This window comes from Grampus griseus (assembly GCF_964374135.1).
Source record: "Grampus griseus genome assembly, chromosome: 2".
Lineage (NCBI taxonomy): Eukaryota > Metazoa > Chordata > Mammalia > Artiodactyla > Delphinidae > Grampus > Grampus griseus.
Window position 1 is genome coordinate 124242677 of NC_139018.1, and position 17600 is coordinate 124260276.

At 42.8% G+C, this 17600-nt stretch overlaps 1 protein-coding gene across 2 annotated transcripts in view; it reads right to left on the bottom strand.

Annotated features, from left to right (window-relative positions):
* GABRB3 (gamma-aminobutyric acid type A receptor subunit beta3) overlaps window positions 1-17600 on the bottom strand; it is a gene marked incomplete at both ends in the record, with an annotated part of 232324 nt that overhangs the window by 67239 nt on the left and 147485 nt on the right. For both annotated transcript variants that reach the window (XM_082648678.1, XM_082648679.1), the window contains one exon: window positions 9886-10106. In XM_082648678.1, the coding sequence (XP_082504804.1) occupies window positions 9886-10106 (221 nt within the window). The remainder of the gene's footprint in view (window positions 1-9885; window positions 10107-17600) is intronic.

A 17600-nucleotide genomic window follows, 5' to 3' on the forward strand; every position in this document is an offset into this window, starting at 1 on the left:
GGTCCTCTCTCTGGGACTGAGCTTAGGAGTCTGAGCTTCAGCACTCAATGCCCAACCTCTGACAGAGGAGTATCTCAGGTTGAAGAGTGCAGAGTGGCAGTGCTGACCCTCTGTGCAGTTTACTCTCTGTTTTGCCTTTCACAAACCAGTTGCTGCTCTCCCCCTCTTAGGCTCTGAAACTCCCCCTTTCCAGTCTAATTTCCCCACTGGTTAGGAGCCTTCCCAAGGTGCAGCAACCTTTCCTCCTTCACAGCTCCCTCCCCAGGGTGCAGGCCCCATCATGATTCCTTCTTTTTCTTTTTCCTTTTGTCTTACCCAGTTACATGGAGGTTTTTGTGTCATTTTGGATGTCTGAGGTCTTCTGTTGGCCCTCAGTAGCTGTTCTGTGTGAATCGTTCCACTTGTAGATGTATTTGCAATGTTTCTGTGGAGGGAGGTGAATTCTGCTTCCTACTCCTTGGCCATTTTGATCCTGACTCTGCATGGCTGCTTTTTGAATGACCTAATTTTCCAAAGAGTCTCATCCTAGCTTCTCCTTTGGGCCTCAGATGGTCTATTGTATATTTCCACTCAGAATCTCTTGCCTTAGATATCTGTGGGTCTGTAGACATGTTGAAGTCTTTATGAGTAGTACCTGTCTCTTTTCCTGTCTGCTTTCTGAGTTATGCAAAATAGAGATGAGCATCTTGCTTCAGTCCTTCAGGTATTCTCCAGACAGTTTAGAACAAATGTATATAATGCTTCATAAATAAGGTCTGTTCTGCTTCCTCCAGTGCCAGAGAACCGGTAACTGAGCTGCCACTTGCTCAAGATCAAAACTGCCCCTGCACCAGGGAGGGGGTGGGGAAATGGCAGGGGAAAATGCCACAAAATTTTCCTACTGTTTCAAATTTAGATTTTTCTTTATTTGGCATTTGGTTGGTTGCTGTAAGCCTTGGAATATTTTCTAGAGCTCCTACAAAGTGGTTCAGACAACTTCTGCTTGTTTTTTGATGTTTCTGTGGAGAAATAAGAGCTTGGAGCTTCTCAGTCTGCCATTTTGCTGACATCACTCCCCAACAGAGAGCTTTAAAAGCAAGAGGAGGATGTTTATAAAGATAAGGCAGAAATTAATGAACAGAATTATGATACAAAATTAAAGCCTAGCTCTTTAAAAAATATATATATATAATAGATAAGTATTTCTTGATGCTACTGAACAGAATTATAAATGAAGAAGGGAATGTAACAATGCATTCTAGAAGGCAATGCATACATGCATGCTAATGAATTAGAATGTCTAGATAAAAAGGATGTTTTAAAGAAAAACATGAATTTTCAAGATTGATATAAGAAGAAAATCTAGAGAGACCTTAAGTATAGCAAAAATTAAAGCCATGTGTGCCAGAGTGGAAAATGTCATTCAAGAGCCTATTCAAAGTCCCATGCATCTATAAAAAACATTTTATGTATAGTACAGTTGACCCTTGAACAATATGAGTTTGCAACATACAGGTCCACTTACATGTGGATTTTTTTCAATAAATACATACTATAGTACTGCACGATCCACAGCTGGTTAAATTCACAGATGCTGAACCAAGGATACGGAGGGACAACTGTAAAGGTATATGTGGATTTTTGACTTGTGGAAGGTCAGTGCCCCTAACCCCCCACATTGTTCAAGCGTCAACTGTATATGTCTATAGGTAAATTTTTAAAATACTTACAGGAATATCAACTCATTCTAGAAACAGATATTTACCATATGATATAATCTATTACAGAATATACAAAAACACACAAAAAAGATCAAGAGAAATCTTCTTGATTCATATTATGTCAAAACACAAAGAGATTTAAAGATAGATATAATCTATTAATATATTTAATAGAATCTATATGATATATACCACAATTGTGTAAAAGAGCCCTACATTACCACCTCACCATTGGATAATTTACTAGTGAATTTCATTGAATTGGTTCATGGTTCTTGGAATCTTCAGCCAAGTTGTGAATGTTAATTCAAGTCAGAGTATGAGAGAGAGGGAACTAACTTCAGGATAGAGTTCTTAATAGAGTTTCTAGCCATCACTAAGGGAGATTAACATCTTTCAGCTGGGTCTCTAGGAGGACTGGTGGATGCTTCACACCTGGTGTACAGGTGGCAGCATAGTGGAGACTGAATAGGACTTGGATGTTAGACTAGGAATGCAGGCAGATTTCCTGTGGATCACACACGGGCTCCATGGGAAAATGGAGGACCTGAAGATTTCTTGGATCCTCTATACTAGGGCTGCATGGATGGGTGGAGAGATGGAATGTGTCCATGAAGGACGGAGTCCTAGAGCTAAGGAAATTGTTCCAAGGGACTCCATGGAGAAACATATCCTACTCTCCCACTCTTCCCACCCCCAGTGCTGGTCAAGGGGCCACCTGGAGACAGCTGCCTGATGGTGGAAGCTCTGAGAAGAGCTAATTCTGCATGTCTTTGAGGTCCAGAGAGCATGAAGCCACCAGGAAATGGTACAGTTCAAGTAACACCTTTCTTACTTATTTTCCCTCCACCCCCCAAAATAAACCTTCAAAACCAGAGGAGGTCATATGTAGGCCATCAAGATGGATTGGGAGGGGATAGAGGAGAAGCAGAAGCATAGAAGTTGAGAAGTCAACTACACTTCCTTTGCCATGATGAGCTTCCAGCCTGAAATAGGGCTGGCCTGTGGAAGGGAAAATATTAATTCTGTATCTGCATTTAATATTAGACATTGAACTGAGAATTCCCGTGTAACATAAAAATGGAAAAAGACTACTATTAAAACACTGGCAGAAAACCATGCAATCTGCCCAAATTTTTACCCAAGGCAAAGAAATTTCATATCTCACTTAATAGTGTTTAGGGGGATAGTGGGGGACAAATAAGATTGCATTGACTAGATCACAAGGTATGTTGATTACCAATAAACTGGTTGTCGACAGATTTTTAAAAGAACAATTATAAATTAACTATGAGCAAAACAAACTTAATAATTTCTTAAGAGTATTGCCCACCATGATACAATAGGATTTATCTCAGGAATTCAAGGATAGATTACAGTAGGAAATTAATACATCATAGTTACAGGTTAAAAAAGGAAAACGAATGTATAAAGAGAGGTTGAATCAACAAAATCTATTTCTATTTCTGATATGTAAAAAAAGCCATCTAGGGTCAGTCATCTGATTTATAATTAGTTCCTGAATATAAACTCCATAAATTGGTGATATCTGTTACTCAACTCATGACACAGTTCCCAGAAAATGAGAGTATGTATGTATGTATATATTTAAAGGAAGTAAAAGAATGAGTCACAACTACATTAAACTAAGAGTGCAAATCATCCTTCATGGTGGGGCACAAGAAGCACTCTTACTATAATGAAGAACTACGGGATGCTGTACACTGTTACCCCTACTGTTTTTCATTTCCTGTAAGTTGAAACCGTTGCAATAAAACAGAAAAAAGAAATATGAATAAAACCAATAAAAATGAAGATTAAAAAATCATCATTATAAGCAATACAATTGTAAGACTAAAATCCTCAAGAGTATTAACTAAATTATTAGACATAGTAAGAGAATAGCCTGGCTGGATATGATAGTGGACAAATTCATAAGCAAAGACAGCCATAAACAAATAGATCAATAGCTTCCCCACGTATCAATGAGAGCTAGAAAGATAATGTAAAAATATCCCATTCCTAATGGTACCACACTTATAAAAGACAGGAATAACCTTATCAAGAAATGAGTGGTTGTCTATGAAGAAAATGACAAAACTTTACTAAAAGCCATGACTGAAGGCATGCATGAATGCAGATGTGTCACGGTTATGTAGGAAAGACTGAATATCATATAGCATTTGTTCTTCTCTTAAGTCATATTTTTGAGCAAAACTCCAACCAACATCTTACATTATATTTTTAGGAATTTGATAAAACAAATGTTTCTAAAGCTCATATGGAAGAATAAACTTATGTATTGGAATAAACAGCTAACCATCTGACAAGAAAAACACTGGACAGCTACCTTACATTGTACACCAAGATAAATTCTGATGGATTAAGAATCCAAATGGAAAATAAAGCACTATAGAAATAAGAATTGGAATTTAAACTTAATCCTGATACAATACTTTTTCCTTGTTTTCTACCCAGCACTACTCTAGATTTGGGGGAGGTAATAATAAACAAGAAACAGGTTCTTTTCTCAGAGAATTTATATTCTGATGGTGGCCTCCCCACCATCATGGATGGGAACAGAGTCAGTAAATTAAGAAATGCAATAAAATGACAAGATCATGTCAGATCTGGATAAGTGCTATGACAAAAATAAAACAAGAAGGTATAATAAAAAGGGAATAGGTGATCAGAGCAGGACCAGGTGAACTGTCTTCAATTACATAATTACACTGTGATGCTAAAAACATGAATATCTAGAAACAAAGTATTGCATCCAGCAAAGAGCATGTGCAAAGGCTCTAAAACAGAAAAATCCTTGACTATTTCTGAAGAGCAGAAGGAAGGTATGCATACCAGAAGCATGGTGAGAGAGGAGAACAGTGGTAAACAGAGAGGGGTTAGAATTTCAGGAGCCAAATCCTCAAGTAGAGAGAGGATACCAAGGGGAAGCTGACTCTTGAAATGCTCAGGGACCCACTTTCCACTTTGAGAGAAAAGGCAAAGTATGAGTAGCAGGTATGTGGAATGGTCTCTTTGTAAATAGCAAAATGAAGAAGTTACTGTGTTTTCAATTAAAGTTTAAGGTAATATCATCAAATGACAGTGAAGAGAGATGCCTGAAGTGAAGGTGTGAAAGAGCTCTTAAAAGTATGGGAAGAATGAATGTGACTGGGGAGAATAGAGGATTTTGTGAGCCTGAATTTAAAGTGAGACAGGTGATTTTCTCCAGCCTCAAGGGATGAAGTAAATAGGTTATTTACAGTAGCCTAAAAAATGATGAAGCCCAAAGCAGGTTTCACAACCCTGAAGCTAATATGTAATATATTGCTGTGGGAGTAAACATTGGCATAATCCTTTTGGAAAGCAATTTATCAATATGTTTTTTACTTACATAAAAGTAATTGGGAGGCAGTGACAAAACAAGAGTTTGGGAGTTAAACATACCTGCACTCAAATCATGTGGGCCTTATTAATTCTGTGAGCTTACATCTTTTCTGGGGGAAAAAGGTGTTTGGCCAGAACCAACTTAAAAATACAGTTTTGGAAAAAGATGGCAGCCAGACCAATTAGATGACTTAATTTGAATCTTCTGAATGAAGTTCTAGGTTCATTTTAATATTGCATCAACCGTTTAAGTATGGGAATGGCAACTTTAACAATTTCAAGCCATTTTTGACAGCAAGTGGGAATTTTACAAGATATTTTCCAACAAATTTTGCAGTAAGCTTCTCAGGCACGTTGTTTTGATGAAGATGACTCAACCTCAGACATCCAAGTTCTTTATGGAGCAAATCAAATACTATTTTGTGAACCCATTACCAATTCCTAGCATCAGAAAAAAGGTCCGAAGACACAAAATTCATGGCCTGAAGATCACATTACAAAGTATCCTTAGTGGTGCAGGTAAGATAGTCAATGATATCAGGTGACTGGCTGACTTGAAAAAGAAAGATGGGAAGACAGAATAGGGACAGACAGCACAAAATTTCAGCCTGGCACCAAAGGAAACAGAAAAGCTGTCATGGGAACAGGACCAAGACTTGTGAGCCTCTTAGGCAGCCAAGATCTCCCTAGTTCCTGAAAAGATTTGGCTGCCCAAAGGAAATTTTCAAAGAGCCCAAGTTTTATTTCAAGATGGTGTATATGCCCTATCAAGAGGATTTTCTTACACCACACAGTGACTTGGACCTGTACAAGAAGCTTGGTTCACTGTCTCATTCAGCCGAGCCCAAGCAGGTAACATCAAGCTAGTGTTAGCCCAAGTTTCATACTCAGGGGCTCTAAGAATCATTGAAAAAAGAGTTCATGATTTAAAACTACCTTTTATCACTACGTGAACATGATCCCTCTCCAGCATCTTTGTGAGCAGCCATCAACCACTTCTGCAGAGTCATCAGATTAATGGATTAATGATTTCCCAGAATAAGTCTGAGATGATGTACAAACCTGCATCATGGAGAGCTCATCCCCAGCCAGAGATCCTCATCTACTCTTGATAAAGCAAAAGCCACCATTGATCCTGTACTGAGATGGCTGGACATGCCTGGACAAAGGAGCCCAGAAGAGCTAAATGGTGACTGACGTACCAGTGTGGATGACTGCAGGATACTTGGGGTGAAGGCCAATCCTAGTCTCTAGTGGTGAGAAGAATTCGACCATAAGGTCCCAAGGACACAGCCAGGTCAACTAGCATCTTAAGGATACAGCCAGTAGGAAAGTAATCTCTGTTGAGTTTAGCCATCATGAGCAATACCTTACAAGCAGGAGACTGACAACGACCCCAGTGCTCCATGAACATCCTTGGGGAGTTTAACACACTCAAGCTCTCACCTACACCAGACCCCCTCCAGGCCCAGGCCCTGGTACCTATTTACCAAAAGGATACAATGTATCACTGAGGTTACTAACACTGGCCATCCTTGTCTTGCCCTATCACCAACATGATCCAGCAAGTACAACAGTAAAACAAGAGCAGAGGGAAGGTAGGGTTTGGGGCCAAGGGGAGGGTGGAGGGTGGCACTCATACTTTGTTATCAAAAAACACAATACATATAGTGTGCATGTGTGTATCTTGTGGAATATATATAAATGGTACTTCAGTTCACACAGAATGACACAGAATGTGTATTTATATGAATTTAATAAAATTACCAGTATTTTGAAGCACTAATGTGCTTTTTGTCCAAAAATTCAAATTACTTCAAATTCAAATTAATCTCTATAGTTATATGTGTTTTTTTTTTAAATTTGAAGGCAGAAATTTCTAGAATAGCCAATTTCAAAAGGAATTCAGATGGCACAGTGTAGCTGATAAGCACATGTGGAATATGGTCTGTTTTTTAGATTTCCTTTCTGACAGCTTGTCCAGGTCCAGATGGAAGAATTGTTTAAAAAATATGAGGCTCTTGGGACTTCCCTGGTGGTTCAGTGGTAAAGAATCCGCCTTCCAATGCAGAGGACATGGGTACGATCCCTGGTCAGGGAACTGAGATCCCACACACTGTGGGGCAATTAAGCTCGCATACTACAACTACTGAACCTGAGTGCCTCAACTCGAGAACCCGCATGCCACAAACTACAGAGCCCATGCGCTCTGGAGGCTGCACACCACAACTACAGAGCCCACATGCCCTGGAGCTCTCATGTCACAACTAGAGAGTGAAAACCCGCACACCACAACTAGACAGAAGCCCGTGCACAATGCAAGATCCTGCATGCCACAACTAAGACCCCATGCAGCCAAAAAAAAAAGAAAAAAAATGAGGTTCTAAATAAAGATCTAAGGGGTATATTGAGACTACATTTGGATAAAAACAGCTACTGATTTAGAAATTCACTTACTGATTTAGAGGTTGAGATGTATAATGAATGTAAATTTCATGACAGATTCTTTTTTAGATTATTGTACAAAGTTTATTATTAAAAGTATCCCATAGCTTATTATTACATTATTATTTAACTTCTTTTTTTTTTTTTTTTTGGCGGTACGCGGGCCTCTCACTGTTGTGGCCTCTCCCATTGCGGAACACAGGCTCTGGATGCGCAGGCTCAGGGCCATGGCTCACGGGCCCAGCCGCTTCGCGGCATGTGGGATCCTCCCGGACCGGGACATGAACCCGTGTCCCCTGCGTGGGCAGGCGGACTCTCAACCACTGCGCCACCAGGGAAGCCCCTTATTTAACTCTATATTAAGATTTACAGTCAGAGTAGCTAAGTTATAAAGATACAGTTTTAATCTCTTGGTTTCTCTTATTCTTGCCTGTTTTATGGTATGAAATCCAACACTTTCAAGTGGAGTTTGGAAATTTATTTCAGTTCTTTCATTCATATTGTATATTTTGTCTGCTATGGTCCAAATGTTTAAGTCCTTCCCCAAATTCATATTTGAATATTTGAACCCAAATGTGGTGGTATTGGGAGGTGAGGGCTTAGCTCATGAGGGTGGAACCCCATGAATGGGATTAATTAGTGTTCTAGTAAAAGAGACACCACACAGCTTCCACCATGTGAAGACACAGTGAGAAGGCACCTGCCATGAATAAGGGCGCAGACCCTCCCTGGACAGTAAGTCTGCCGGCACCTTGCTCTTGGACTCCCAGCTTCCAGAGTGTGAGAAATAAGTGTCTGCTGTGGGTTTTTGCTACAGTGGCCCAAGCGGATTCAGATGCTATCCTAACAGAATGAAAGCTCTTTGTCTTAGACAAACTAACATACTTTAACTCTGGTGAGAAAATAAATAATGCAAAGATAAAAAGGGAAGAACCCAAATAGCAAGTTTTGTTTAAAAAGCCAAGAAGGCCTAGCCTAGTTTTTACTGCTAATTGCTTCCTTTTGCTTCACCCCCACTATGCACATGCACACACACACACAAACATACACACATTTCTATTCACTTTTTTTGGGGTGGGTAGGTAAATGAAGGACATGACTTCTCATTTTATGCTCACATGGTCTCTGGATAATCTTTTGAACAACCGATTTTTGTACTTCTCAGGACTCCAGAACTTTTCAACCACATCTCTCACTTCCAGGCAAAAATACAAAATGCTGAAAACATCCCAAGGAAACATCATCTAGATGTTTTTTGGAGTAACACCATGGCTTAGTTGACACGTGCCACTTTTTTTCTCTTACAGTTCAAAAAGTCTGATTTTTGCTAAAATTCCAACTCTCATTCTATATGCTACTGTTTTGAGGAAGTCACTTAACATTTTCCACTTAAGCCAACGTTAAATAATTCCTTTTACTCTCCCTGAAGCACTAAAAGTCACAGTGGTGTGTATTTAAGCTTACATTGTTATGATTACTCTTTAGAACTGTTGGAGTCTCAGTTAAAGATTCACAACATTTTGAGATAAACCTTTTCTCCAAGATATCCACCTGTGCCCCACTCCAGATTGTGAGCCCCTCCTGGAAGGCCTCTGGGCACTCTCAGTCCAGGAGATCAAGAAAGACACAGACATACTTACTCTAAAACTAAACAAAACAAAAACCAGTGCTGAATCAACACAAGAGACAAAGATTGCTAAGGCTGCTGTTCAGTGAAAGTCAAAATCACTAACCACCAGCAGTGGTGGAGCATCACGGGAAGGCCTAGTGGTTTCCAGTGTAACCAGGGAAGCCCAGGGCCTCCTTAGGGTTCCAGACAGCAGTCTGGTTTCCCAATTCGTGTGCCTTCATTATGAGACCTGGTGAGAGATGATTCTCACCAGGAAGCCTCACATTTACTCATTCCCATAAATATTGGTGGCACCACCTCATAAAGCTCCATGGAAACTATACTGTATGTCAGCATAATTAGACATTTTTTCAACTCTGCAAATGGCTTTGGGAAACTTCACTGAAAGCCTCTTAAGTACCAGGATGATATTAATTACAGGCCTTTGTGACTATGATATGGGAAATCCACCCCAAGAGAATCTGTGTTCTTAGATACGGCAACCCAATTATATCAACTCAATCCGAGGAGGCTGTTTTTCACTTGTTTGATGTCTATTTATAGTAACAGTAATGCCCCAAATCTTAGATTTATAAGATTTTTTTTCTGCAGAGCTCCAAGTGTTTCATGGGTGTCTCTTAACTTAATCTGAGGACATGGCCTCACTTACTGTAATCACCTCCAGTGAAAACTCAAGGCCAGTGCACCATGCAACCACAAGCCCAGCCCATAGGGCAGACAGACCTGAGCCCGTAGAGCACCGTCCCGTCGGGGTGGAGGCGGATCATGCGGTTCTTCACTGTCACTCCATGCACAAATGACTTTTTGTCATTTAAGAAATATGTGTCAGGCACCCAGAGCTGGTCAGCCACTCGATTGTCCAGCGTGAGGTTGAGAGGGATCCCAGAATAGGCGAGCCTTTTATCTCTCCAGTATTGTTGAAAATACATGGTCAAGGTGTAATCCTGGGGAATAAAAAAGAAAAGAAAAAAATGAGTTTGTGCTCAGCCAGAGGCCTGTTTCCTCCACAACTGGCCCAATTCAGGTTGGAATCCAGGAGAAATGGATGTTATTTTCAGATAGAGTTAGGAAGCAGTGGTTGCTTTCTTGTAAACACAAATACCAGTTTTAATAGGTGTACATCATGTCTATAAGTTCTCTGTTTTATTTAGGTAAGAAGCAAACTATACAAATTGGCATTTAAGTGATAACCTAGAAATAAAGGCCCCCAAAAAAGTCATCATAAAATCAGGATGCTGGCAGGGAACCCGTGCGCTGGCCTAGGTCCTCCTCCTCTCACCAGGCAAACCTAGGCCTGAGCCGCCCATGACAGGCCAGGCCTGGCTACGAATTCTCTGCAGTCAGACTCCTCCTCTCCTTCTGCCCTCCACACAGCTGTAAATAGAAAACCTCTGGAATAGAAACACCGGTTGGAGACACCATGACCTGTGGGAGGGTCTCTACACCTCATGCATCACATTTTCCTTTCCTTCTAGGTTGCCATTCTACACTACACAGCCATTTCTACACTAACTGGGACATGTCATCACCTCTAGAGGATGACATCTAGAGAAAATGGGACTAAAACCGATGTGGGAAGAGGGAGCCAGGGGCAGTGCAGCCCCACAGGCTTGCCAACAAAGTAAGAAGCAAAGTAGGCAGATGACCCCATGTTTCTGTTTTGCAGAGAAGTTAGTGCAGTAAGAAAGTGGGAAAAAAGACAAATCAGAGGCTGAGCATGGAAATTCTATTTTTAAACTTCTATTCTTTTTGGCAATCACTGTTCAAGTCTAGAACGATCAGGTCTAAATATCTCGTCATAGTCACTGGACATCCTCAACCCTGTCGTGGAAGGATACAAGCTGAAAATCCAAAGGTGAGGCGGTAAACTCTCCAACCAGGGAAGGAGAAATCACTGTTGTTACAGGCAGGAGCGCCTAGGCTCACGCACCGGCAGAGCATGTCTGCAACACCCTTGCTTTGCAGGCAGTGAGAGGCGGGATGACAAATCAGCTAAAGAATCCATCCCAGACAGGCAGACTCTTCTTGCTGCCTCACAGGGCGGTTCTCAGAGCTTGCTAACCCAATAACACCCATCTGTTACTGATTGCAAGAGTGCTGGGGCACAGGAGCCTCCAAAATGACAACGTACACTTGTGCTCCTCTCCAGGTGCTGTCACAGACAAGGAAGTGACAAAACCAATACGTACTAAACAACTACGAACAAAAGAAGTTTTAAGCTATAGGGCCCATAAAAAATCAGAGAGAGAGGGAAGCAAAATATGCAAATGGCCTGGGGAGTCTATTGACATTTTATCTACAACTTGAAGGAGAGGCAGCATTTCAGTGGATGAGAAGAAACGGGAATTTTTTCCTAGTCACCTACACGGCAGAGCTCTATGCCTGGTATTAACTGTGTGAAACCCCCTACACACAAAGAAACCCCACCACCAATTAAAGATTCTCACAAAGCAGGTGGTATTGAAGATAGGCCTTGGTCAGCTAGACACGAGGTAGGGGCATGAAAAGTCATACCAAGACCTTTGTTTTTACTGAATTGACAAGAAACCCCAAGGAGTGCAGTTTTGCTGGAACTTGGTGTGCAAGAGGAGGAAAGTAAAGAGTTGTGGGCAAGGCAGGACCCTGTGGCAGTGACCATAAAGTGGAAACACTCAAACACCAGCTCCAAAGCCAATGAACACTGAAGGTTTCCAAGTAGCAAGTGACAAAACCGTGTGTATTGAACATGTCATTTATTTTCTGATTTCTCATGCTTTAATCTCTGGGCCCTGGAGGGACTGCCTTCTCTCCCTCTAGTTCCTAGAGAGATCAAACAACTCTGCCAAGTGCTGGATTGTACTTTTCATATGCAAACCAACCACCCCAGAGCTCATACCTCGAACTGCCTTCTTTATTAGGTTCTCACACTCCAGGCCAGTACTTCATTCCACGTTCAGGTACCAGGCAACTAAGGATAGACTAGGTCCCAGGGCCTACTTTAATTATTCAAACTAGCCAATCCTAAGCCTGCTTACCCAGCCTGGCCATGCCCATTCTTTCCATGGAAGCTACAATAAAGGCTCACTCTCTGTGGCCTGCCCTGGTGCTTCCCCAGGCATCCCCTCCACCATGGCATGGCATGCCCCCTTCTCTTGGGGTCTGTGGGTGACAAACTCTCTTTTCAATGATAGCTGTCTCCTGACCTGTTGGCCTTGCCATACCTGAATAGTAATAAGACTATGTTTTAAGCACAAAGCTGTAGGTGAGGAAGATCAGTTTTGCAATGGTGAGTTCAATGGGTAAGACAGATGATGAGCAAAGTCCTCAGTGAGTGAGAGAGCTTGTTGATAGGTGATGTGGGAGGACAGAGAAAAGGAGTGCTGGTTAGGAAGTCACAGATAGTAGGCTTGATGTAGACCCTTGGGATGCAAATCGCCTGTAAAGTTCGCAATCATGCCCCCCGCATTACCATTAAGTTAATGTAGGTGATGCATTTTAACTGAAACATGCAAAGTTTTGGTGGCATAACAAGACGGAGATAAATTAGCAGGAGCAGCTAAAGGATTTTCAATTTAAATATAACCCTCCAAATTGCATTCTTATTGAAATAGAAGAGTTTCATCTTTCTCTCCTGGTTTCTAAGCTCTCATCCTACGCCTGAGTTGTGAAGTCTAGCACTGCTCTCCCATCTCCCTTCCAGCTGGCATTCACATGGGCTGCCATGAGGGTGGAGGCACTGCCATGTGTCAGTTGGCCCTGGGAACCCAGCTGTCATTCACAGTCTGCAAGCTCAGGATCAGGGTCTAATTTTGGATTCTGCTGCTCTCTACAGTATCAGCAGCAACTCTCAGTTTTGGTCTTGGGGGTTTGCTGAGTGATTTGAGTGGACTGCAGTAGGGGAGAGCTTAGGTAACAGAGGGAGAAAAAGTAGTAGTACTTAAACCCAAATCTGCTGCATGGGCTATGCCTTGGAAAGCAAGGGCATCATAAAATCAGTGGTACACTAGTCGGTATCCCACTTCATTCTCCTGCAGAGAAAAAAGAGGCAGATGAAGGAAAGGTGACTCTACAGGAACAAGCCCCCTCTGCTCTCTTGTGCAGTTGGGGGACAGCTAATGGGAGACTGTGCGACTGGGGGGCCATGGCGCTGACTCCTGGGAGGGGTAGTGAGGAGCATCGCACACACTACCAGCAGCAGCTAACGTGGGCTGGCAGCAAGTGCCAGGCCTCATGCTATATCATCTTATTTAAATACAAGGCAGAGATTACTGCTGTTCTCATTACCATCCCCAAGCAATGAAGAAAGAAAAATTTAGAGAGCTCAAACACTTTGCCTCCCCACCCCCCATCCCATTAAACACAAGTAACTCGGGGATGTGGGGTCTGAAGTTGAGGCCACCTCCCTCTGGGAGCAGGTCTCAGCCTCACAGCTCTAGGGTGAGGTTTTATGCAGCCAAATAAACCAGCCTGGTGGGCGAGGTCTGCAAAGATGCCCCTGAGAGTGGAGGATGCAGCCACATACAGTAACATATTTTTGAAGGGGAGTAATGAGAAATATGGCACCACCAAAGCCCCTCACCCTTGCAGACACTGAGCACAGCTACTCTGTAGACAGATGCCTTGTGAAGGTCTGTTTCCTCCAAGGAATCCCAGACAAATTGCAGGTTTCCAGGTTTGGAGTGATGTGGCGGGGACCAAGGAACACAGCCATGAAAAGATGCAATCTGTATGGATTGGAGAGTCTGCCAGGGTTGGATTTGAGTCAGTCCTCAGAAAAAGAAGATACCTTGAGATTGTAAAAGTTCCAGGAATCCACAGAGATCTAGATGGCAGTGGACTAGGGGTGGAAAGCAGGAATCCTGGACTCCTCAGGGAACATAAGGTAGAGGTGGGGAAGTAAGCTTTTGGTCTTTGACCTTAGCACTGAGGTGGACTCAGGTGCCGTCTGCATGGATATCTGCTGGTATGAAAAGCAGCAGAGAGATGAGACAGGGCTGTGAGGGGTGGAGCCTCTCAAATAACAGCCAGGCAAAGGCTCTGTGCTGCTGGAGCTCGTGCTGGGGCACTAGACACCAAGATGAGACAGACGGAGTGCTGCTCACAGAATCAGCCACCACACCACCCAGCGCTAGTGAGCCCCAGGATAGCACAAGGGGAGGAAGAGGCAAAGAAGGGGGTGGCCCCATAGGGCCATCTTGAGCCTTCCTTGCCGTCTTCTTTGGGTGTCACCCCCAAACATGGTGCAGCTGAGGGAGACTCGAGAGGAAGAAAGGGGACATGGCAGAGACCTTGAAGTGGCATTTCTTAAATAAAGGGCTTTCGGGGGCTCCAAGGGTCATAGAGATTAGAACCAGGCAGCACTGGTTTGATGGCAATGGCGAGCATCTCCATTCCTGGGCCTTTGTTGAGCTTACTGTGTCCCTTTCATCTTTTCTACTCTGGGTACAGGGAGGAGTCTACAGGTCCATGGCATGGTGAAAGGGACACCAGGTTGAGAGGAACTCGTGCTTGTCCCCTCCTTCCCCACCTCCACCCTTTGCAGAGAGGCTGCAGCTCCAGGAGAGACAGTGGGGAGGAGCAGGGAGTATGGAGGAGAGGCATGGGGGAAGTGGTAGTCTGGGAGGAGCGGGCAGGAGGGGGTAGTGGGCATTGGGAGCAGTGGGTGCTGAGGACCAGCAGGCCCCTCTCTGGTGCCAGGGGCTTACTTAGATTCGCACACACAAAGAAGGGACAGTGGTCTCCATGCACTGATTCTTGGCTGTGGCACACCCAGCCATATCAGCACATCTAGACAGAGCATGTTGGCAGAAGAAAGAGCAGGTACCAGCCCAGAGATCAGGGTTTACAGAAACAGCAGCTGCCAGTGGGGCTGCAGTAACAGGGCCCTGTGTCCCAGAGAAGCAGAATCTCCTCTTTTGCAGGTGGGACCCCCATAACCTCCACTCTGCACACCACCCCCACATTCTTCAGACCTGCTGCAGAATCTAGCTCACAAAGCTCCTTTGGTTATAATCTGATATCATTTGATTTTAGAAGACCGTGCTTTGGGTGAGGGTTGAAATTTGTAGTACTTTAAGCATTTATAAAGTACCCTCCTATAAATTAATTAATTGACATACTGGTTGTGTGTGCACGAATACTGACTCACTCCCATTGTGTTAGCAGATGTGTGAACAGCCCTGGGCACCCTGAGAACACCTGGCTTCCAGTTTAGGTGCAGATCCAACCATGGAATGGGGCTGGCACCGGTAAGTGGGAGGCCCTGAGTAAAAGTGTTGATTTCCTAGGAGATGGGATTCACTGGAGAGAGGTCAGGCAGTGAGAGGGAAAATGCAAGTGTATCTTCATCCAGAATTCTCCAGGCCACTGAGAACTGGGACTTTCTGGGGTATAATGCATAATCGTGAGTTATTCAGTTAGAATTGGTTTGAACTAAGATAGTTCATCAAAATCATTAGGTAAGATAAAATGCCTGGAACACCTCTCTCTCTCTCTCTCTCTCTCTCTCTCTCTCTCTCTCTCTTTCTCTCTCTCTCTTTCTCTCTCTCTGTATTATAAAAGGCTTAGGATGAACTTGGAATCAGCATGAAGAAATATTCAGGAATTGTATTCAAAACAAAGAATCTTTCTTAAAAAGAATCACACAAACAAAAGCATTCAATTAAAGGGCCATTTATTCCTGGGGCTTCTCTTAGGGATGGGAAAGCTCTCTGATTCTTTGATAACTAAATGAACTCAGGGCCCTCTCCACTCTCTCTCTCTGTTTACGTGTGTGTATTAAATCAAACGGCATGAAACCCTGAAGTCCAGTTAGGCCTGTCCCTGAAGGCTTTACACTGCCTTCACAAAGGGACAGCAAATACTAGTAGGTGGGGTTCCATAAGCTTGTAAGTCATTTGTTTAAAATTTGTGTCATATTTTCTCATTGAAAAAACATGACACAAGGGTTGCTAGGTTTTACGCCAGATTACAAAATTCCATTTCATGCAAAAGTCAGATGCCACAGTTTCTGGGTAAGACACCAGCCCAGCCCATAGTCTCCTGTGGTTGGGAGCCAGTGGGCTGAGGTAGCGGAGGATGGGGCAGGGAGAGACGAGGGGCAGGCAGGAAGTCTAAGGGGGCTGGGAACAGGCATCCTTGAATAGGAGGTATTCAGGGGCCAAGCATTTATGCATAGGTGACTGTCCTTTTAAAATCTCCTGAGAATATACGAACAGCAGTGGTAACAACAAATAACAACAAAATAAAACCTTTAGGTGTATAACTCAAGCAGCTCAAATACATTTCAATAAGAGATAAACAATAATGTTTCTTCCTGCTTGCGGAAATTTGTTGGTATTTATCGCATTAAAATGACAAGAATACATATTGGAAAATGGAAACACTGCTCATTATTCTGCAATTAGGTAATTGACTAGATTTCCTCAGCACAGGAAATGAAAAAATTTACTAATCCTGAGAAAGAAATGCAATCTCCAAGCCAAATTTAAATATTTAACTGCAGCTGTGAAAGCCACAGGACACCTGCATTTGCTTCTGGTTCAGCAAGTTTACGAGACAAAAACTCACAGGTAAGTTGTTCTCAGGTCAGGGAGGACAGAAAATTATTTTGAGAAGCTTATATAAGCCCTGGATGGTGGAGGCTTCCTTTGCAGGCATTTCTGCAACTAAAATTAGGCTGAGGGAATCTTGGCACTTCTGTTAACAAGATTTATTTAGAAAATCCTAATCCATTCCTTTTAATGGCCTAAAAATGAGTATCCAACACTGCATCCATCTCCCCTCCCACAACAGACTTCGCTGGTACCTAGGCTTCCATTTGTTGAATTCATGTGGTTGGAACCCAGCAGAACCCTGCAGGCCACCCCCTGTCACACCAAGAACAAAGGCCCCTCCACGACCCCTGCCTTTTGTTTGTAGAAAAACATACATCTCTCAGGCCTCCCTGAGTCACAAAAGAGCAGGCTCAAGCAGTTAATGATCAGGACAATAGAGTCACAGAATCCTTCAGTTTCTGATGTACATTCCTGAGTTGTTGTACAGATACTATAACTGCCACCAGAGGGAACAAGCTAACTGCGTGATGACCAGACTGTAGCCGTGACATAAGCTGCTCCATCTTGAGCAGTACTAAATCTATGGCTAGCACAATTCCAAGAACTGGCCTTAAGAGAATGGGATTAACATTATTGCTCATAATAATCTACATCTTTGTGGGCATCAAAATATCATAGCTTGTTCTGCCCATATATGTAAGCAGGCAACTAAAATTGTCAGTAAAGAGATTGTACAGACCCTTGTCTCTATATCCTCCACTCTAAGAATACAGCACCCTATGTCAACATGAAGAAGTTACAGAAGACAGAACTTCGTCCCTAATCCCATAGAAATGGAATGATGTCTGACAAGTGTAAGCAGCTCTTTTGCTCCTTTCCTGTTTGCCCATTTCTGTTTTCCTC